The sequence below is a fragment of the Pteropus medius genome, unplaced genomic scaffold, assembly GCF_902729225.1.
Source record: "Pteropus medius unplaced genomic scaffold, Ma_sr-lr_union100, whole genome shotgun sequence".
NCBI classification, from domain to species: Eukaryota; Metazoa; Chordata; class Mammalia; order Chiroptera; family Pteropodidae; genus Pteropus; species Pteropus medius.
In genome coordinates this window covers 4466702-4489469 of record NW_024352784.1, presented here as the reverse complement: position 1 = coordinate 4489469, position 22768 = coordinate 4466702, and the positions used below count along the sequence as shown (strand labels likewise).

At 41.7% G+C, this 22768-nt stretch overlaps 1 protein-coding gene across 2 annotated transcripts in view; it reads left to right on the top strand.

Annotated features, from left to right (window-relative positions):
- Positions 1-21442, top strand: part of P4HA3 (prolyl 4-hydroxylase subunit alpha 3) — a 31618-nt gene extending 10176 nt beyond the window's left edge. Inside the window, exons 4-13 of one of the 2 annotated variants that reach the window (XM_039848035.1) lie at positions 2068-2217; positions 5410-5461; positions 7334-7497; positions 7739-7915; positions 12314-12378; positions 13268-13427; positions 14410-14472; positions 17143-17211; positions 18773-18869; positions 19645-21442. In XM_039848035.1, coding sequence (XP_039703969.1) covers positions 2068-2217; positions 5410-5461; positions 7334-7497; positions 7739-7915; positions 12314-12378; positions 13268-13427; positions 14410-14472; positions 17143-17211; positions 18773-18869; positions 19645-19715 — 1068 coding nt within the window. In that variant the 3' untranslated portion in view covers positions 19716-21442. The remainder of the gene's footprint in view (positions 1-2067; positions 2218-5409; positions 5462-7333; positions 7498-7738; positions 7916-12313; positions 12379-13267; positions 13428-14409; positions 14473-17142; positions 17212-18772; positions 18870-19644) is intronic. The other variant, XM_039848036.1, reaches the window with a different exon arrangement.
- Positions 21443-22768: the final 1326 nt, after the last annotated feature.

The following is a 22768-nucleotide window of genomic DNA, read 5'->3' as shown; positions in this document are numbered from 1 at the left end:
TACTGCAATGAACATGAGGTTGCACATATCTTTCCGAGTTTGCATTTTCATTTTCTTCGGATAAATGCCCAGAAGAGGAATTCTGGATCAAATGGTAGTTCTATTTTTAATTTTTCGAACAACCTCCATACTTTTTTCCATAGTGGCTGAATCTTTTTACCTTCTCACCGATAGTGCACAAGGGTTCCCTTTTCTCCACATCCTCACCAACACTTGTTATTTCTTGTCTTTTTGATAACAGCCATTCTAACAGGAGTGAGGTGATATATCATTGTGGTTTTGATTTTCAGTGGCTTTAGATCCGTTTTTATATTGATTTATTGGTCTAGGAGTTCCTTAACTCTATGAATAACGCAAACTCAAACCCTAAACTCATGTGAAACATAGGTTTAAGGTTCTGACTATTCTAAGGAGATGTTTTATTTCCCTAAACAGAGCCCAGACAGAAAGAAATCAACTTTCTTGCCTCCTTGTGATTGTGGGTAGATTTTTTTTCTGGTCTACTCTTTTCCTTAAGATGTAGTTTTTCATGGTTTTCAGTTTTATGAGTTTGTCTTAATTCCAATTTCTAGGTTTGGGGGAGGTCTGCTGAAGGCTTTACTATCCTTATGTGGGCATTATAACCTAAAGTTGCTAAGACTAACACCCACCCCTATCCTAGGCAGCGTCAGCATCTGCTTGTAAGCTTATTGATTGGATTTTAAGCTCCTTTTTTTGTTTCTGGTACCTAGATATTTTCCATTCTTTCTTGAAATTATAAAATAAAATGTTTGTTATGTTTTATTCAAAATTTCTAACTGTGTTTAGAAGGATTCCAATTATCTCAGTCTACCATATTGCTGGGACTTGAAGTTCTTCATGGACATCTTAAATAAATTGTTAACTTAGCAGAAAAAGTTCAGTCATTTTTTTTTTTTTAATTGTTATTCTTCAACTCAGCGTTTTTACAAATAGGAAACTCGAGGACCAGAGAAATAATACAACACATTAATGGCTGACCTGGGGTAGGAATTGACTTATTGTTTAAGCTGCTGAGTCATGGTATCTCTAGGCTCTGCTGCCTTTCTGCCTGTATGGAAGTCATTTCTGAGTTAGACCATTTTTTTTAGAGTCCTCCTAACTCTGCAACTTTTTAATTCCATGCTGTCTCCACCATCAATTTCCAGGAAATTCCACCTGCAGTTCTGGTTTTCTAGTTAACTGTAAGCTATTAGGAGACAGGAGCTAGTACATGTTGCCAAATCCCTAGCATTCAAATATTTGATATAAGACAATCTGCTGAGCTCTCGTAGCATTCCCAGGTCTACCTTCATTATGGTATCTAATGCATTGTGTCGCAATTATTGGTTTATCATGTGCTCCTCATTTAATTGTAAGCTCTTTAAAGGCAGGGACCACCAGCTACATTGTGAATATTCAGTAAATAGTGAATAAATAAAGGAATGAATTTAATCCATTCCTCACATTGCTACCAGCAATATCTTCCTTAAAACATAATATTCACGACTCTCATTGCTTAGCCTATGCTGTCTTTTTAAGTTCATATCCTGCTTCTCTTCACCTTACACAATAGCCACATTAATACTTGAACGAGCACATTCTTGCTTTTGGCTTATGTTTCTACCATTCCCTCATCTTAAAATGCCTTTCCTCCCAATCTCTGCTTATAGAAATAATTTCCTTCTTCAAGTAAGTCTCATCTCAGATGCAACTTCTTCCGTGAAGCCTTCTGAGATTCCCAGGTCTCTTCCTTTCTCTACATACCCCCAGCATATTACATATTTTCTTCTAGCATTTATGCCATTCTTCCCCGTATTATAGTTAACTTGAGTTTATATCTCTCTTATCCCCAGATTATAAATTTCTTAAATGCAAGAACCCTTGTGTCCTATCTATACCTAATACAATGCTTTATAAATAATAGATGCTTAATAAGTTTAATTTAAATGAATTTGAAATGAAAACTTCCCTTCTTGGGTTCCAAAGAACCTCCACTCTTTGTATTGTCATTTCCTTTCCTCTTCCTGTGGATGAAGGCCTTAATGATGATGCTTATGTTCCCTACAGGTGGCTTATGACATGGGGGATTACTACCATGCCATTCCATGGCTGGAGGAGTCTGTCAGGCTCTTCCGAGGGTCTTATGGGGAATGGAACACAGAGGATGAGGCAAGTCTAGAGGATGCCTTGGATCACTTGGCCTTTGCCTATTTCCAGGTAAGAGAGTAAGTGAATCTTACTGCTTTCATCACAATAAATGCAATGCTTTATATCTGATTTATAATTTTCTAAGCATTTTCATGTCTCTTAATTTATTTCATTTTCCCAACAAAACCGAATGTGAGTCAAGCAGGGCAGTTGTTTTATTATTTCCATATTTCACATGTGAGTAACTAAATGTCCCAATAATTCCTAACTTGTCACAAAGTTCACAGAGCTGGGATGAGAGCCCAAGTCTGTCTGACTCTTAGTCCAGTGCTCTTTCTAATGCACTGACTCCTTTAAACTCATCATCTCCCATGTAGGAAGCAGTCTGTCACCTGTGGCAGCAGCAGCTGCATTGACAAATATTTAATGGGCTCACAGTCAAAGTAGATCACTCTTGCACTCCCACCAACTCGTAACTCTTCACAGATACTATGCCACGATATTGCCGGTGTCTAAAGAAGAAATTTTATTGTTATCCTCTCTTATCTGCAATTGAATCCAGAGCTGGCCTCATTGGTCCATAGTACCAGCTCAGTGCCTCCTCTAGATGTTTTTCCTTGGCACTGTTGATCTGCCACCTGTTGTGCCTCACGGGGAAGCTCATTTCCCTACATATAGATGGCTGCCATCTTTTGGTACAGCTAACGCTCTTTAAAAATAGGCCAGAAAAATCGCTGCACAGCCAGTTCCCCAGAGTTTCCAAAGCTAATAAACCAGTTCTACTCCCTACATTCCTTTTTCTTTCCCCCTTTTCCTGAGAAAAAGGAGAAAGATATGGGTGGTCCAACCCCACGTGTTGCTCCCAAAACATATTTATTCTTAGTGCAGCAGATGGTCCTGTTCCTCTTAAGGAAGTTTCTGGTAAGGGATTTTTGTCTTAAAACTTTCCAGGGTGCCCCTCCTAACTATCCTACTCCATTGTTATGTATTAAAACCAAAATAGAATCACTGTGGTGCAACAAGGGGTGGGGAGTAATTGAATTTTAATAGAGAAAGAAAATGGAGAATTTTCTTTCTGAGAGAGACTCAGAGAAGGTAGACTAAAGCAGCTTACCCTGAAAGATGGGGTTTTAAATCCAAAGCCTGATTATTAGTTTTGGATTTTTTTCCCCCATACGATGGCTTAGATTTCTCCTCTACTCACTGGTTAACTCTCTCTTTCCATAATTGCGCTTTGTCTGGTAAATTTTATTCATCTTACAAGGCATAGATCAAATGTCGCCTACTTTGTGAAGCCTTCCTTAGTTCTCCTGGGACTCCACAGACTCTCCTTCTTTGTCCTCTTACAGCATTTTTTTTTTTTACACCAATGTAATAGAACAAATAAATCATTGTCTTATAGATAATTTGTGTTCCCATTTTTACGCCTGGTAAATAAGAGACAAATGTCTCTCCATGGACTTTTCGCTATTATATAAAATTATATATGGTATATATACCATGAACAAATATGATACATAATATCAAATATTATATAATGCTTTTTCATGATGTATTTTAATTAAAAAAATATTTTAGTAACTACTAATAATGAGAGACTGTAGAGTATAGTAGTTAAACCATACCTCTGAAGTTAGACAGACCTGGGTTCAAATTCTGTGACAACTTGGGCAACTTACTTAACCTCCTTGGACCCCGAATTTCTTATCTTTAAAAGGAGAATAATACTAACAATGCTACAGAGGAGGAAAATAATTTTCCATCTAATCTTCTGAATTCTTGGCTGAGAACTTCTTATAATAAGACAGATTAACAAGAGGAAAAATAGACAGACATTTACTGATATGTATACCTAATGTATACATGGGAGACAGCAGGGGCAAAATGAGTCAGAGGTGACCCAACCTACCACCTTAAATGTCATCTTCAGCTTACAGCATAAAGAATATAATAAATATTATAATAACTATGTAAGGTGTCAGATGGGTACTAGACTTATCAAGGTGATCACTTCGTAAGTTATATGTCTAGTCACTATGTTGTACACCTGAAACTAATATAATATTGTATGTCAACTATAATTGAAAAAATTTTTAGAAATTTTAAATATCGTCTCCGGCTAAAGACAAAAGGAGCCAGTTATGGGAGGTTACCCTGAAAAGCATGGTAAACAAGGGTAAAGTTTTTATGTGGATTTTAATGGATGTCTTCTCCATTGAAAAGATTCTCTTGTGATCTAGAGTCATCCTTCTCTGCCTGGTCCAAAGACGGAGACCCTTACAAGTGGAGAGTCTCTTTATAACTGTAAATATCCCTCACAAAAGTGTAACTTCTACTCTGTTTTTCAAAACAACTTCTGGTCAAAATAATTAGCTTAAAATAACCTTATGCCAAACAGGCATATTTTGGGGTAGGAATGTAGAATGAAACAATCAGGATATGAAAATGTATAAGAAATATGATTATAACTATGTAAGGACTACATATTATGCAGAGTGCTTAGTTTCAGTGGAGCATTGTTTTTCTATTTCTCATATGTTTTATAATGTGCTTATTATTGCTTTTGCCATGAAAAATGAATTATTTAATGTGTAAAAATAAAATAATCAGAAGGAAATGCAGTGCTGTTGGTTCATTATCACTCCACGGCATCCAGAGTAGAAAGGCGGCCCACACTGGCGTGTTGTGTTCCCCTCCAGGTCTGTCGGGAAAGCCCTGTTTACTTTTGACCACTCGCAGGCAAGGTTGAACGGCTCCAGGGAGAGTCCTCACTATGCAGTGGGGATCTTTCAGGCTGAATTCTTCCTTTTCCTCCCTCTCGCTACTTTTGTAGACTCTAGGAACTACTAAGCCCGACGGGGAGAGTGGGGCGGAATCTTTTTACTAGGGTTTTGATGTTCCATATTAAGTTTAATAATAAAAAATGCCAAAATAACACCCTGCAATTATATGGTTTTGCATGCTTTAGGATTTGAGGACATTTTAAGGAAGTTTATTTTCATTTATTTTTCCACCTTCCCTGGTAAGGATAGTAACATGTTATTTGTCAATGAGAAAACTGACGAGATCATCAGGGCCGCAAATCCTGAATTGGGACAGAGAACCTCCCCATTTCTAGTCTGCTGCTTATTTCAATGAATCTTATTATCTACTTGTGGTAAAAATATTTTATGTTTTAAAAATATGTTGAATCATGCGGTCAGAGGAGATATTCTCAGTGTAGTTAACTCTTTCCTTTCCTTTCTTTCTTTTTTCTTATAGGCGGGAAATGTTTCGTGTGCCCTCAGCCTCTCCAGAGAGTTTCTTCTCTATAGTACGTAATGATAAAAGATAAGCCACAAGTCTGATTTACTGGGAAATCCCTTCTGCTCCTGGACTTGAATCTCCGCAAGTGAAATACAGCTATTTTTATTTTTCTAATTTCATAATCCAAGGCACATTTTTAACTTTTGGATTTAATCTTACATACTGATCAGTGCATCAGGGGGAAATTTTTAAGTCAATTGGAAAATGCTAAGAAGAAGATATCAACCTGTCTTTTTCCTCCTCCACCCGGAACCAGTTATATATTAGTGTTGCTTCATTGGGGAACAAGTCCAGAAGCCAGTTTCTTCAGGGACATTTAAAACCCAGGTTTGGAAGTAGATGTGAGAATGAGTGTAATCAGTGAGAGCTGTGTGTGTAAGGAGAGTGATTCCGCAGGACTCTTCACCTTGGCTGCCTACGAGGAGATATCAGTTCTTCTCTTTAAACCATTGCTCACTATGCCATACAAGCATCTTACCCAGTTAATGCAGAGTTCAGTGTCATCCTCACCAGAGTTGAACTGAAGGGAGACTTGCTAGCTTAGCTTTCTGCTTGGATTATTTTGCTTAAAAGTTTGGTGGTAGATGGCGTCCCAGGTTTTCCTTTAATAAGACATTTAGATACTAAAGTAAGATACCTAATCACTATTATGTTTTCATATTTATAAAATATTTCATGTAGGCCTTTACAATTGTATTTATTAATCACTTTTTAATGAATCTATTTAGTAACATTATTACTGTCTGATAATTTGATGAAAAAATAGGATGAGGAAGTAGCGGTATGGAAACACATAGGCAATTAATGATACAGGCAAAATTATAACCAATGTCCCTTTATTTCTTTGTGCTTGACCTATTATAATCTCTGCCTCTCTCAGAGAACCGAAATTATGCATTATTATAGGTAAAAAGCAAGACCCAGCAAATTGAGATTCCCAGTTCTATTTCTGGCTTTTTAATATTTTTATTGGTGTTTTGGATTCATCATGTCCATTCTCTAAAACTTCATTTCTCCTCTTCTTGAAAAAGGATGGTGTTTTCTATCCCCTCCTTTCCTCCTTTGCCAGGGTGGAAGTGGTGTTTAGAAGCACATTGAGCTCCTCAGAGAAAGATGCTTTGGGAGCATTAGAACAATTCAGCACCTCCTTCTGAGATGTGCTCAGAATCATGCATGGAGGCTAGCAGGCAGGGGTAACTGCCAGCCCACTGGGCATCTTCCAGCCAAAGTGGGCACACACAAGACACAAGACTCCTATAGTTAGGCTTTTTGAAGGCTCTGATAGAGTCAGGAATGAATTAGCTTCCAGTTCTCCAGAAAGAGTAGGTTGGGTCTCTCAACTTCTCTTTCATAGTACTTAGTTGTCATGTCTCATTGTAAGTAGTTCTTTAATCTCTTTTTTCTTTATTAGACTCTAAACTCTGAGAGGTTGGCCTCTAGCATAGTATCTGGCACATAGTAGATATTCAGTGAAGATTTCCTGAATAGATGAGGAAATGAATGAAAGAATAAAGCTTCTTCCCTATATATAAAACTGACCGTCACACTATCCTAGATCCGCCATCCTGATGATCCCTTGGTCTAAGAGAGTTAAGTACTACTTTACCTTTCCAAAGTCCTTTGCACCTTCAGATCTGTGAGGCCTGATTCAATCTTCTTCTTCTTCCTCCTCCTCCTCCTCCTCCTCCTTCTTTTTTTTTTATACCAGGTACTCTTCTGGGAGTGAGGGCCTTACGTCCTCCTGTGCATGGACACAGGAGTTATTCGAGATGTCCAGTTGTCAGTCGTGTGCGACAGTGAAATTGTAGGAAACCTTGGCAGCACTCCTTGGGACCACTGTTTGTTAATCCGTATTATTCCCAATTCTGATTTCTCCCAGGCCCAGATAATAAGAGAATGGCCAGGAATGTGTTGAAATATGAAAAGCTCTTGGCAGAGAGCCCCACCCAGGCAGTAGTGGAGGCTGTCATCCAGAGGCCCAATGTACCCCACCTGCAGACCAGAGACACCTACGAGGGGTTGTGTCAGACCCTGGGTTCCCAGGTAGGATTTCTCAGGGAAAGAGAAAAGGGGAACAGGCTTGGCTAGAGAGAGAAGGTAGAATTGGGATGACGTGATGAAAAAGGCTGATGCATTAAAAAAAATAATAAAGCTCACTTGGACAGCATCAGTGATCGCATTCTGAATTTTCCACATTCCAATGTCTTTATGCTTTAGTTCCTCTAAATTAGTGTCAGCTCCTAGGCCCTTTTCCTCTTAAGCTAATTCTAGTCTTTTTTTCCAGCCCACTCACTACCAGATCCCTAGCCTCCACTGCTCCTATGAGACCAATTCCAGTCCCTACTTGCTGCTCCAGCCCGTGCGGAAGGAGGTCATCCACCTGGAGCCCTATGTTGTTCTCTACCATGACTTCGTCAGTGACTTGGAAGCTCAGAAAATTAGAGGGCTTGCAGAACCGTGGGTGAGTGTCCCCAAAGCCCACCCAGAACTACCCTTTGTGCCTGGAGTTCAGGAGTGTGAGAATGGGCAGACTGAACAACTAGACACTTTATCGGTCCAGAAGCTCAAAATGCCAACCATTCCATAAAACTAATCAGTAGTGAAAAAATATCACAGTAGTGGTTGTCTCTGGAGAGAGCGAATTGGTTAGAAAGGGTACAAGGGGATTTTCCAGGGTGGTGAAATGTGCTCTCAATATCTTGTTAGGGATGCGGAGTACATGGCTAATGTATGTATTTTTGTCAAAACTCAGCAAATGGTACACTTGAGTTCTGTGTACTCAAATGTATATCATTGTATGTAAACTTAACCTAAAATAAGAAGATATTCCCCTAAAGTGTCCCTCACTCCATGTAATTAATTGGTAGAAGAAAAAAAAAGGGTGAAATGACAGGGGCAAGAGTGATATCCTGGTCTAGATTTACAGAATTACAGAGTGGAAAGATTACCTAGTTCAACTGTTAAAGAGGGGACTGAGTCCCAGAGAGGGGGAGAGACTCCATGAAGGTACACGTGTAGCTAGAGCCAGAGCAAGAACTTAGAGGTACACTGATTGCTGCTCTGCTAGTCTACCTGTTTGTATCAGTTATCTTAGGCTAAATTATGTTTGGTAATGAGCATACCCCAAATCTCCAGGAAAACGAAACAAGTTTGCTTCTTTCTCACATTATATGTCTGTCTTGGGCTGGCTGCAGCTCTGCCCTACACTGTCTTCACTCTGGAACCCAGGCTGACAGAGTAGCCTCTGTTTGCGACATCACCATCTCCTGGAAGAGGAAAAAGACAGAGATAGCAAACTATCAGCTGGCTCTTAAAGCTTCCGCTTGGAAGTGCCAGATATTACTTCTGTCCACATTTCATTGATTAAAGCAGAGCGTGTGGCTACTATTGTAGTCAAGAGGGAAAGAATATCTAATTCTCCCGCAGGGAAGGCACTGCAAGTCACTGTGCCATGCTTGATGTTGATTGTAGGGGACGTTTTATTGTCCCCCAGGAAGTGTGGCAGATATTTAGAAAAAAAATACAGCCCACCCCACCACTATAACATGTTTATTTCCTCTTTACAAATGGCACATTAAGACTGTCTCAGAATTACTCATGTCATTGTGCCCTTCGTGGTGTGCTGTTCATCAGGCAGCCATTTAGTCATTCATCAAGAGAACAGAGCCTGCTGTATGCCAGACACTGTGCTGGGTGCTGGGTTTCTACAAAAAGATTTAGTATTGGTCCTTGCCTTTAGGAGCTTACTGCATAATGGGGAAAAACAGATATTTACAATACCCTGTGTACATATTCTCATGGAGATGTGTGCAGGGAGTGGCACTATGGCAGCAGATAAAGGTGAGTCTTCCCCCTGAGGAGCAGATGGGGAAAGAAGAAGAAACAGAGAAGGCTTCCCTGTGGACGTGAAATTCATCGAAATGACAAGGCGGCAAAGGGTTTTCGAAGCAGACAAAACAATCTGTGCAAGAGCCTGAGATGCAGTGTGCTCAGAGAATGCGGGAAGCTTGGTGGCTGGAGTGGTAGGAGGTGAGGCTCCATGGTGAGAGGTCATTAGGAAGTGCTATGAATACCAAGCTGAGAAGTTTGGATTTTATCCCGTAGGTAGAGAGCGAGTTGTCAGACAGTTTTAAACAGGAGAGTGGTAAAATCAGATCTGCAGATTTCAAGGAAGTAGACATGGACCAGTGGAAGAAGAGTGGCAATAATCATTTCATCTAAAAACCTGTGCACTGAAGTCTGGAATCTTTGTAGAGAAGGTTTTTGAGACAATTAAGCTCCACTGGGGCATTGGAACAATGTATTTTCAATAGTTTCGGCTTCTCGGTGAGTCAGCGGGATCACTGGGCCAGTAGCTACTTGTTCTCTAGAATAACTTTGTTGCCATGGTAATAGGACATGCAGCCCACCTGGAGACATTCATTTAATTCCTCATGGCCAGGTCATTTATTTGGCGTGCACAGACCTTGCCACACTCCCTTCCCCCAGAAGTGTCTTGCTGGAGTGGCTGATCCCTGTTTGGGTCTTTGGCTCTGCCGGAAATAAGAGACAGGAAGGCTTCCTAGAATGCCCGAAAGACAAGCGGAATCACGCAGGCGAAAAGAGGCCAAAGGAAGAGCATTTCAGGCTTATGTGGTGGTTGGCTGCCCCATAGGAGCTGAGCACAGATGCCTCATTGGCTTATATTGAATTTATCTGCTTCCTATTCACTGTCCTTTTTCCAAAGAATGCTCTCTTGTCACTTCTTCCCCATCTACGTCCTATATATTCTTAAAGACTCAGTTGAAACCCCACGCCTCCTTTGGCCCAGTAGCCCTGACCACTCTGGCCCACTTTCATTGGTCCTTTCAGTAGGAACCTTTTTTTCAGAGCACTTTTTGGGGGCCACATCCAAAATAACCTTTTCTTCCTCTGAACTCAAAGCTTTTGTCACCAATTGTTTGGTACTTTCATTTATTCTGTTAGTGTCTAGTATCACTAACAATTTCATAGACAAGCATCCTGAATCCCCAACTAGACTGTAAACTAGCCAGAATTATATGTTGTCCTTCTTGAAATGCCTCGCCCTGTGTTATGCGCTTTGCAGCCAGAGTAATCTTTAAAAGGTCAAATCTGACCATGTCAAGCCCTTGCTTCAACTATTTAATGGGTCACTTTTGCTCTTGAATGATGACAAAGCTCCTTGGCCTGGCTACTGCCAACCCCTTCTGTAGTATTGTCCCCCTTGCACTCAGTACCCCAGCTGCACTGAACAACTGGCATCTCCGTGAACTAGCCTCCACACACACTCTTCTCTCTGCCTGAAATGCTCTTCCTTTGGCCTCTTTTCGCCTGCGTGATTCCGCTTGTCTTTCGGGCATTCTAGGAAGCCTTCCTGTCTCTTATAAGGATGGACTAGATGCTCCTTCTCAGTATTTCCACAGCATCCTTGTACATCCCCACTGCAAGACTCATATCTGGTTTCATATGTTATATTTCCAATACCTAGCACAGTGCTTTGTACAGAGAACAACCAATAAATATGTCCCCCGAAATGAATGACTTGTAGATGTACAGTAAATAATTGTTAAAGGAATTAAGTACAAGGTGTCTCTTTAATAGAGAAAGGGGAGCAGAGATTCCCTAGGATTTTTTTTAAACCACTGATAGTTGTCTAAAAGAACAAGAGGGGACATCTCTCCTCTATGAATCTCTCCTCTCTCCTCTGTGAACGACTCAGAAGAGGATGCTGGTGAAGGATTAGAAAGAGGAAATATCAGTCACTGATTTTCTGTATCCTGATATTGTAGAGTGATAGGAACTCCCAAGAATGTGTTTTTCATGTATTTCATTTTGTAGTTGGAGAAACAGGTCTAAGGAAAGGAAGAGGCTTTTCCAAGGGCATCTACCTGGTTTAGAAGCAGGAACATTAACATAGAAGCCTCTGGGAAGGGAAAGTGTTTTTGTCTTGTGCAGTTCCTTGCCCTGTGCTCTGTTCTGACAGTGTGTGAAGTGGCAGGGCTGGATCTGTAGGCATAAGACTCTGGGTCATCCATTCATTTGTTCGTTTCCTCAGTATTGAGCATCCACTCCCTGCCAGGCCTTCTCTGGGCCCTGGGGATATAGCACTGACAAAAAACCAAGTCCTTGCCCTCATGGAGTGACATTCTAATGACAGCCACAGAAGTAGACACATCATTGTGAAAATAAATAGTATTTCTCTTTCTATCCCTGGTACAGTGCTTTTATAATTAGAAGCCACTTTATTTAAAAATAATGCAAATTTTATGTCCAGACATTCAGAACAAAATAAAAACATTCGGTTAAATTAGTGGCTTCATACCTGTTTGGTCCTCTCCCTCCGCGACAGCAAGGCAGTTGCAGCAGGGAAGATTTTGATTCTCCGTAAGGAAGGGCTTTCGTTAGACATGTTCAGGAGGAGTAGGCTGCCTCTGAGGGTAGAGAGTTTCCTGTTGTTGGAGGTGTTCATTTAATTCAACAAACTAAGTGCTTACTATCGGGCAGGTTCTGTGACAGACACTGGGATATGAAGATGAATGAGAAACAGAACTCGCAGTCTTGCGGATGCAGAAGGATTCAAATATCACTTTGTTTCAGTTCAGCAGACTTTTATTGAGTCCTTACTGTCTATCAGACTCAATGCTAAAGTTTATTTTCAGCTTTAAGATATTTTGTCACTTTTTTTTTTCAAGATCCATAGTTATCACTAAATTAGTACCATGTGCAAAATATCCTTTAATTAGGGACAAACTGGTGATTGTTAGGTTTATGTTTAAAGAGGGGCATGTCTATAGAAATGACAGAGCCCTTCCTTTCACATCATAACCACTTGGACTTTCTCTTATGTCCTTCCCACCAGCTTCAGAGATCCGTGGTGGCGTCCGGCGAAAAGCAGTTACCAGTGGAGTACCGCATCAGCAAAAGGTAAGGGGATCCTTCCTCTGTGGGAGCTCCGGCCATAACTGCAGCCTGCCCTCCAGCCAGTGGCACAGCTGACTGAAGGTCAGCAACAGCCATTCAGGTGCCATCAGAGATGCTGCTGGAGAACGTGTAGTTCATGTTTCTATCTACATTCTTGTTGAGAGGGAGATATTTACACTCCTTTCACCCAAGGACTTAACTAGGAGGCCATTAGAAAAAGACTTGAAAAAGGTCCTATGTCCTAAACCAAAAAAATAAGTGTGTAGTGGTTCTCTTAAACAGGATTGCTTTTCCAGAGAATATAGTCTAGTACCCATTTGTCATTCAACTTTACAAGATTCCATTCCCACCTCCTGACTCATATTCAAAGCATGACTTGCCAACATTCAGGCAAGAAGGATGACTAGGATCTCTGGATGTGATGGCTTCTCTCTGGAGAGGCAGATTCAGCTGTGAGAGCCCAGCTTTATCCTCTCCCCTCCATCCCAGACAGAGGCTGCTCTGTCAGGCTGGTCCCAGAATGAAGATAGTGTGGGGCAGAGCTTGTCTTTTTCCTCTTTGTATCACAGTGTCTGTTGCTTTGAACCTTCACTCTTCACAGCATCTAACACAGGGCCTGGCATTCAGTAGGCCTCAGAGAATGATTATTGAATGAATGAATGTGTGAATGTTGAGATAGAGCACAAAATGGACTGGGCAGATTTAGCATAGGAGTAGGTAATTAGGCATGGATGTCTGTCTTCCTGTCCTCCCTCCCTCCCGTCCACCTTTTCTCCCTTCTTTCTTTTCTTTTCCTTTCTCTAGCAATTGACATCATTCATTCATTCATTCATAGACATTTAGTCATTTATGTCATCAGATTAATAATGCTCCAACCTATGATGTGTTTTAGTGCCTGGCTGAAGGACACTGCTGACCCCATGCTGGTGACCCTCGACCATCGCATTGCTGCCCTCACAGGCCTTGATGTCCAGCCTCCCTATGCAGAGTATCTCCAGGTGGTGAACTATGGCATTGGAGGGCACTACGAGCCTCACTTTGACCATGCTACGGTAACTATGGGGTCAGTGGCCAATATCTTGAGGTGGAGAACCTGAGTATTATTTATTTCTCTGAGACAGAACTCTTGTAGGGATCCCCGGGAATACTAAGTGAAATCTTAGAATAAAGGTGCTTGTTCCAGAAAGATCTGAAAGCCTTGGTTTCAAGCTGATTGCTGCTGACTCATTTTCTTGTCTGCCACCATCCCCCTCCCTGTAATTTACTAGTGGGGAGGAGAATGTGGCTTGTCATGGAGTCTTCTGTTGAGTCTTACTCAGGGGCTTCCCAGTGAAGTTTATCCTTCCTCCAGTTGCTCTCCTTATCCACAAGTTTTACAATTCTATTTATATGAGATTTCTAGAAAAGGCAAAACTATAGAGACAGGAAATAAATCTGTGGTTGCCCGGGATTGGGGGTGGGAATGGGGGTTGACTGCTAACTGACATGAAGGAACTTTTTCAGCTGATGGAGGTGTTCTAAAATTGGATTGGTTACAGAACTGTTAAAATTTACTAAAACTCATTGAACAATGTATTTACAATGGGTGAATTTTATCATATGTAAATTATATTTTAATTAAACTGTCTGTGACCCAAAAAAAGGGTGGCGTCTCTTCAACAAATAATTGGGAACTCCAGTCTTATTACTTGGTATTCCTATATGATGACTATCTGTAATATTTTATATATTAATTTCTTTATTTCACCAAGAACCTGAAGGTGCCATTAACCCTTTATATAGTACTTTCACTATTGGCAAGAAATTCATTAGTATGCAGTTCACTTATATGAATGTCTAATAAATTAGTAAAAGAAAAAAAAAGTATATTGGGTACCCACCAGCACAGATGGGATCAAACTCGACTAGGTGTATACAGCTCAAGGCTATATCCCATCTGTGACCCCCATTTTTCTCCTCCTTGTATTGTGATAGACTCCTGGCTGTCACTCTGGTGCCAACTGCATAAAATAATATGTTTTATTTTTGTCTCAGTCACCAAGCAGCCCACTGTACAGAATGAAGTCTGGGAACCGGGTTGCAACATTTATGATCTATGTGAGTCTTGCTCTGAATCAGGGCTTCTTACTTGATGACGATTTATGTCTCTCTTTTATTTGGTGTTTGGCCTTTAGTGGTCATTCTGAGCATTCTGATCAGGCACAGAGGGATAGTGGAAATGAGCTCTCAGGAAAGGGGACACGTCTTGGATCCACAGCTGGTTGCATCTCTGGTTGATGACTCAAGCTGGCATGGAAGGTCACAGGCAGTGAAGAATATTGATATCAACCAAAAAATAGGACATCTTGGGGCCAATATCTCTCTGTTTTTTATCCTCCCAATATCTTCTACAGCTGTTTCCCTGGTTACAGAGGCCCAGTTACTATGGTAAAGGTAGCCTAGCAATTTTAAATGGCAAATGCAAGTGTGTGTGTGTGTGTGTGTGTGTGTGCGCTCACGCGCGTGTGCGCATGTGGGTTTTAAGTATTTGAGACACTGTAATGGAATGCACTTTGGGTTAGGAGTCAGTTGGCCTCATTCTGGTTCTTCCACTTAAGATGTGGCCTCAGCACAAATCATGTCTATTCTTTGAACTAGTTTTCTTGCCCAGTGCCTCCTCATGGGGTTGTCATGAGAATCTGATGAGGTAATGTAGGGGGATGTCACTCCGTAAAGTTTTCATATAAATGTTCCTATTGTTATACCCCACAAAGCAGGTAAAAGACTACATAAAGAAGCGAGTCTTGAAAGGGTAGGATATGCCCTATTCTGTCATCTTCAGGTGGGGATGAAGACTTTTATAAATATTTCTAAAGACAAGCATTAATGTTTGTGGACAACATAAGAGTATTATTATAGGAAGAAAATAATCTTTAAAAAGTACAGAGGATTTAAGTTGAAATCATGTTCATGATTTTCTGCTCAGATTGGACATAAGATCATTCCTGGTACAAAACAGTGGGAAGTTTACAGAGGGAAGATGTCCCCCCCAACCCCCTACGAGTCACACAGTCCATGCCCTGCCCATGAGCTTCATAGTACACAGATCAGATTCCTTCCCACTACACTGTGAAACCGCAGGTAGAGGAACGCAGGCAAGTCCAGGTTACCCCTGCTATATCTTGCTTATACCCACAATGGCTGACAACAGGGATTAGAAGAGAACCACCCAGTTTGTTAGTTACTTGAAACACAGGAGCAAACTGTTGCTCTCATCACCCTTCCCAAAGGGCTACAGAGGGAGCCAAGAAAGGCGGAAAATCACCACTGCCATTTCTGGGTTCTGCATCACCATGTTAGTCCAGTTTCCTCTAACAAGTGCCAACATCTTAATTGCTATAATCCTTGCTTTGTAACGCAGGTGAATATGGTGGGATCCATGAATGCTCTGGGAGACAGCTAGCCAGGGTAAGGTGTAAATTGGCACTATTGTGTCATGGTGCTGGTGAGAAAATAATTTAGCAGTATGTATCAAAAGTATTAAATATATGCATACTTCTTTGATCCAATAATATTAATGCTTGGACTCTTTCCTATAAAAACCACCTAAAATGCAAAAGTATTTTTATGTATTAAGATGTTCAATGCAGTGCTCTTTTAATAGTAAACATTAGGACATAACCTGAATTTATTAACATAATAACATAAAGGTTATGAGCAGGGACTTTGTAGTCAGATAGCATTCGCTTAGCTCAAATCCTGGCTTAGTCATCAAAGAATTATGTGACCTTTTGTAAAGTACTTAATCTCTTTGAGTCTCGGTTTCCTCATCTGTAAAATGTGAATAATAACAATAACAATCTTAACTTATGGGATTGTCGTGAGGAATAAGTGGGATGATATATTTGTAAGGACTTAGTATAGGGCCTAGCACATAGCCGGTCCTCAATAAAATTAACTATTAGTATGTAAACCATAACATCACCTTTTCTCTGGATGGTTGTTAAAATGATGAGCAATATTACTTTTAACTGTTTTCCTATATTTTTCAAAATTTTTATGTATTTCTTTGACAACGAGAAAAATCTTCATACTAAGAAGATCTTACCATACATCCAAAATTCTAGAATATACTGGTGGTGAAATTCTTTAGCCGAGGTTACCAAGAGAGGGACTTAGTGATCTGGGAAACATGCTGAAGATGCAATCAGTAGTTCCTATGATGCCTAACTTTCAAACTAATCATTGTAGTCTAAACAGTGCTCTGTGGGCCACAGGTCACGTGAAATAAATTTAATGGCTCTAGTCAACATTTAAGAATTCTGAACTAGGATAGCATAAAATATAATAGAAAATAACAGAAGGTATCTCATGTAGTAAGAATAATTTACAAAACTTTTACTTCAGGAGTTTCGTGTGTGTGTGTGTCTGTGTGTGTGTGTCTTGGGTTGTGATATGAACATATTTCTTCCTGAGGGTCTCAAAGTTTGAATCATTTATTGTAGCCCTCAATAAAGATGTTAGCTGGAACAATAAATGAAGGGGGAATTCCTAAATGTAGTCTTCTTGTAGGGTTGCAGGCCAACACTGATGACATTGAGTAGGCTCCCTTAATTCCTAAATTGGGTGATTGTCTTTCAATACATAACTCTCAATACATAACTCTCCCAGAGTTGAAATAAAGGAACACAGGAGGGAATCTATGCGGAAATGCCATCAGATGTCAGGTAGGGCAGAATTGGGAAGTCGGGGGCTATTTCAACTCTGGCTTTTCTTCTGATGTTGTAGCTGAGCTCGGTAGAAGCTGGAGGAGCCACAGCCTTCATCTACGCCAACTTTAGTGTGCCTGTGGTCAAGGTGAGTGGGGGTCTGGTCCTAACAGATGGTGTAAGAATGCAGAACTAACACGCTAGCTTTAATGCTGTCTTTGCTTGCAAGCTTATTCCTGGGAGTAGGGGATCAGAGGAGGCCTTTCCCTGTTTCCCGGAATCAAAGATAATCCCTCAGTCTTCTTGGTGACCACACGTTATTGTGCCTCTATTTTTTATTTTGTTACATTTATATTACAAGTAGATAATTACATATCTGCCGTCCTTATTACAGTAGAACTTCTCAAAGGTAAGAACTGTTTTATTAACCTTCAGATCCTCTACTACAGCAGTCCCCAACCTTTTGGCACAAGGGACCGGTTCTCCTATGAGAATCTAATGCCTGATGATCTGAAGTGGAGCTGGGGTGGTGGTGCTAGCACTGGGGAGTGGCTGCAAATATAAATAAAGCTTTGCTCATTTGCCCACTGCTCATCTCCTGCTATGCGGCCCAGTTCCTAACAGGCCAAAGGACTGGTACCAGTCCGTGGCCTGGAGGTTGGGGACCCCCACTCTACAGAAACTGGTCCCCTCAGTCATTTATTTAATAAACTCTGAGGGCTGGAGGCACTGAGGATATTGAGGAAAACTCACAGTCCTTGTCCTCTAGGAGCTCACAGAAAAGGTAACAGACAGTAGCAACATCTGGAAATAGAGGTATGAAATCAAGTGAGGCCCAGAGGAGGGCTAAGTGGTAAGAGGTTTGTTTAATGAATGAATATTTCCCCAGAATTTCAGATTGATCGATCAATCAATCAATCAGTCAAGGATGGCAGCCCATACTGAATTCAGGAATGAAATGAGGCAAATAAATGGGATCATGCCTGTAAAGCATTTAGCACAGCGCCAGGCACATCCTAAGCAATCAATAAGTAAATGCAGGTATCTATGAATACTCAAGGGATTGGCCAGGGTTAAAGTAAGTCTATAGGAAGTATATAAGAAAAAAAGCTGGATATGGAGATAAAAAAGAACATATAGAACTTGGATTCAAAACACCCAGGCTTGAGTCCTGACTTTGCTCATTTCTCAGTTGCATTATTTAAAGCCCTAACTCTCAACTTCTTTGCTGGGGAGGGTGATAATACTGGCTTCCTGGGGGATGTTATTAGTGAGTGCCTAATGAAGGGTAAGCGTCTGAATTAAGTTCTTAGTTGTATGAGGAATGTTTGTTTCACCTTATGGTTTTTGAGTACCTCTCCTCAGTGATCCAGTGACTCGTGGCACTTGTCACATTGTCTTGTCTTGGTCTGTTTTTATGTCTGTCTCTCCCACAAAACTGTGAGCTCCTGAGAGCAGAATTAGACATGATTTGTCTCGCATCTTCAGGGCCTAGAGCAGAGTAGGTTCCGAATAAATGATGTATGCATGAATGAATGAGTAAAGAGCAACTAACACTATGTTGTGCCGTTTTATGCATGCCTGGCCCCAGTCTGCACGGACAGTTTTCTTGTAAGGACGTGCATGCATTTGTTTTCAGTCATGTGCTTCCAAAGACAGATCCTGGGTTGACCACCCTCCAACCTTGGACGGGGCCCTTTTGTTTTCAGAATGCAGCACTATTTTGGTGGAACCTGCATAGGAGTGGTGAAGGGGATAGTGACACACTTCATGCTGCCTGTCCAGTCCTGGTGGGAGATAAATGGGGTAAGACCTGCCTTTCTGGGAGTAAAGGGAAAGGGGGCAGATGGAAAATAGCATAGCCTTTTCATTCCAAAAGCTTTGTTACAATGCCACATTATATTGAGATGATCAGATCCTGGGCAGTCGTCCCTGACAGATTGGGAGCCCACAAAGGGAAGGAATCCCGTCACAGAGCAGATTTCAGTAAAAGTTCATTGACCTGACCAGACAGTCCTTGATTCCTGAGCACAGCTGAAAAGGAATATAGTGCTGAGCCCCAGTCCTGTATTCCTAGATAAGAACCATCAGGTGCCTCCCCATGAGGAGATAGTCAAACAAGGGAAGAGATAAATAAGTAGGGGACATGTTTATGTCATATATGTGTCCAAAAGCACTTAGCTCCACAGACAGAAAAAGTAGAAGAGGGACTCTCATACTGAGATGGACATTGCCCAGAGAAGCCACCCCTTTCCTCTCATTACTCTGGAATGGCACCGTGGGGGAGGTAGGCTTTTAGGAGCTGCATGAATGAAAGATGAGTGGTTCTTAAAATCTACTGGTTCAAAAATTAATCTATAGTAGACAAGATCTGTCAGGGACTTTTTCCAGGGGACAGTATCCTCTTTGCTATTTATCTCTGCTGGAAATAACACGGTTTAGTCCATAGCAGGGCTGGGACCAGGGTGAGGCAAGTGAGTTGCCTGGTGCAGAATTTAAGGAGGCCGTTGCACAACCCTGTGAATGACTGCCACTGTCTACTCTTGAGCCTGCTCTCTTCTGTCTCCCCATTCTCTCCCAGTGGCCAACAAGTGGATACACGAGTATGGACAGGAATTCCGCAGACCCTGCAGCTCAAGCCCTGGAGACTAAGATGTTGGCAGAGAGAACATTGGTGGAGTTCTGTGGCTTTCCAGAGAAGCCAGAAGCCAGAAGCTGGGGGAGGAGGGGAGAGAGGGGAGTAGCCTTCTGGAAGAGGGCCTTGTCAGCATTGCCTGTTCCTCACAGATGGGAGACAAGGAAGTGGGCTTTCCCAGAGAATCTACCTTGTTTCTTCTCCAGCTCCGAGTCACAGTATGGTGGACAATTCAAAGGACTGGGCAAGAAGGCTGGAGAGAGGTTTCTGGAGCTCACACACTCTGTTGGGAATAGGACATATCAACAGTCTCTGGGGTTTGGTTAGTGGGGCTTTTGCCATTCTGAACCTTGACCATAGGGGCCCAGGAGTGGCAATGAGGACACCTGTAGGCGGGGTCTAGCCTGGCTCCTATGGCTTTTTTTGCCCTTCTGCGCAACTTCTGCTGAAGACTGAGCAGAGAGTGTCTCTATATTGGGAGTGTACCTCATATGATACTTTTTAAGCAGAAAGCAATTTCTTTTTTTATGGGACGATTTTTTAATAATGCTACTTTTTAAGTCGGGGACATGTTTTTTAATGCTACTTAATAGCATTAAAAATGTATACAAATCATTTTTCACAACCGAGAATATTCTTGCGTTATAACATTGAGTGAAAAAAAGCAGAGCGTAAAATTTTTATGCCATAATCTCAACTCGGCTCACCTCCCACTGCTCCCCTCTCACTACATTCCAGACACAGGGCATTCTTTCTGTTCCTCAAAACCGCCACGCTCATACCTCAACATCATGCCCACTTCTCAGGTCTTTGTATTTGCTGCTCCCTCGGATCCTCCCCTGGCCAGCTCTTCTCATCATTCCACTCTTGACTCAGTGTCATTTCAGAGAGGCCTTCCCTGACCACCTGACCTTCCAGCCATTTTCTTTCACGTTTACTGATTTTATGTTCTTCATAACATGTTTCGCAAATTGAAATTACTTTAGTCATTTGTTTAATTGTGGCCAGTTGCCTTCCCTGCAGGGCGAGTGCTTTAAGACCCCACTGTACTTTGTAAATGCCTCTATTATAGCCCCCATCTCACTGAATTTCAGTATTTGTTTATTCGCCTGGCTGCTCACACTAGACTCTGCGCTCCTTATTCCTCTTGGTATCCTTAGAAGAAGATCTGCTTTAAAATAAGTAGGCATTCAGCAAATATTTTAAGGTAAATGAATAAGAAGGCATCCTTTGAGCTGTGCTTTGAGGGGACACGTTGAATATTTATAGGCAGAGACTTAGTGAGGAGAAGCATTTCCCAGCAGGACTAGCAGGAGCTAAGGCAGCATTGATGAGTGACTGTAATATTTGAGCATTTATGCAAAGAGCACAGTCCAGGAGACTTGGCTCAAGTTCTTCAACAGGGATAAGAGTGTATGTCTTGCTCACAAAGAAGCCACACAGTTGGAGGACTGAGAGGTGGGATGCTGTGCTGCCTCCGCCCCATCCCTGCACAGTGCACTTCAGGATTCTGCTTCCCCGAGTTCTGTGGCCCCAAGGAAGGGGTCGTGATGTGCTGATAACCAGCTTTCTGCAGAGCCTCTGTGAGCACCTGGTTGCATCCCCAGTATTTCTGCTGAGTGCGCCAAGATTCTGGAAATCCTCTTAAGTAAATTATTGTCATGGAGGGGAGGAAAAATAATGTTCCTTTTACCCTTCAGTGTTCTCAGCTAAGACATCTGTAATAAAAGATAGGTTAATAAGAGAAAACAAACAGAAGTTTATTAACTTGTATATATCATGTATACATGGGAGACAAGGAAAATTAGTAACTCCTTGAGGTGGCTTAGAATTCAAGATTAAATACTACCTTAATAGGGAAAGAGGCAAGCAGGGATGTAGGCCTCTGAGGGGAGATTTTTAGGAAAGATGATGGGCCCTTAGAAAAACAGATATGAGGTATGTTAGTTTGAAATAGTTCGTATGGGTGTGGTGTCCACTTTTAGTCTCCTCTCCTTTGATGAGTCAATTTTTCCTAGTTGGTGAAACTCTCAGGAAGGAGATTTATGACAACCGAGTTCCTTGTGGAGAATCTGTCTTTAGGCAGATAAGGAGAGTTCAGAGAAAGCCTCTCCTTAAATTTGCTGTTTTTCAAGTGTTCAAAATAATCAATATGCCAGAGCTGCATTTGTGGGAGTAGCATGTTCTGCTACCCTCCAATCTCATACTGCCAACCTGCCTCCTCCAGCTCCAGAGCAATGGGCCTGAGACAGAAAGCGACTGTCTGTGGGTGACACTGCTTCCTTTCTTCACAGCAGTAGGGATCAGAACCAGGCCTTCTCAGAACTGCAGGGTGGGTTTGAGCTGAATATGGTGAACCTGGTGAGTTTCCCACGTGACGGGTATCATTCTGAGGCTCATATGCATCAGTGAATGAATGCCCATCCCAACCCTATGAGATCGATCCAGTTATATCTTATTTTACAGACAAGAAGGCAGAGTTACGGAGTTAGGTAATTTGCCATAGTCCCACAGTGTAACTCCAAACCTTGTGCTTTGAATCACTGCTTTCAATAATGTCTGACAGGCGGCAGTTATCAAACATCTTGACCATATGCCTGAGACCCAAGAACTGTCTGGCTGCAAATGGAGCCACAACTGCTTACTGAGCATTCCCCAGGGGCAGGCCCGGGCCCAGGTGTGCTGTGGGGGGTGTGTGAGAGGTGCAGGATGCAGTCCCTGGGAGCTGACGACCAGTAGGGGGATGAGACAAATTCATCCAGAGTTAAAATGTTAGTTAAGCACAATGTGAAAATGTTGCACATAAGAGATGAATTATTGTTAAATGCTGCAATCAAGAGCTGAAGAGGTCATTTGTTTATTCAAATCACACCGCCAAAGTGCTGATTTGGTGCCAGGCCCTTTCAGGTACCAGGAATGGAGAGGAGAATTCGATGCTGACCCTGCCCAGACCCTCAGATTGTCACAAGGCAATGTAGCCACAGGTGGAGACAGAAGCAGAGCACTAAGAGGCCCCCAGAGGCATGGTAAGGAGGGACTGACCAAGTCTTGAAGAGGAGGAGGGTCTGGG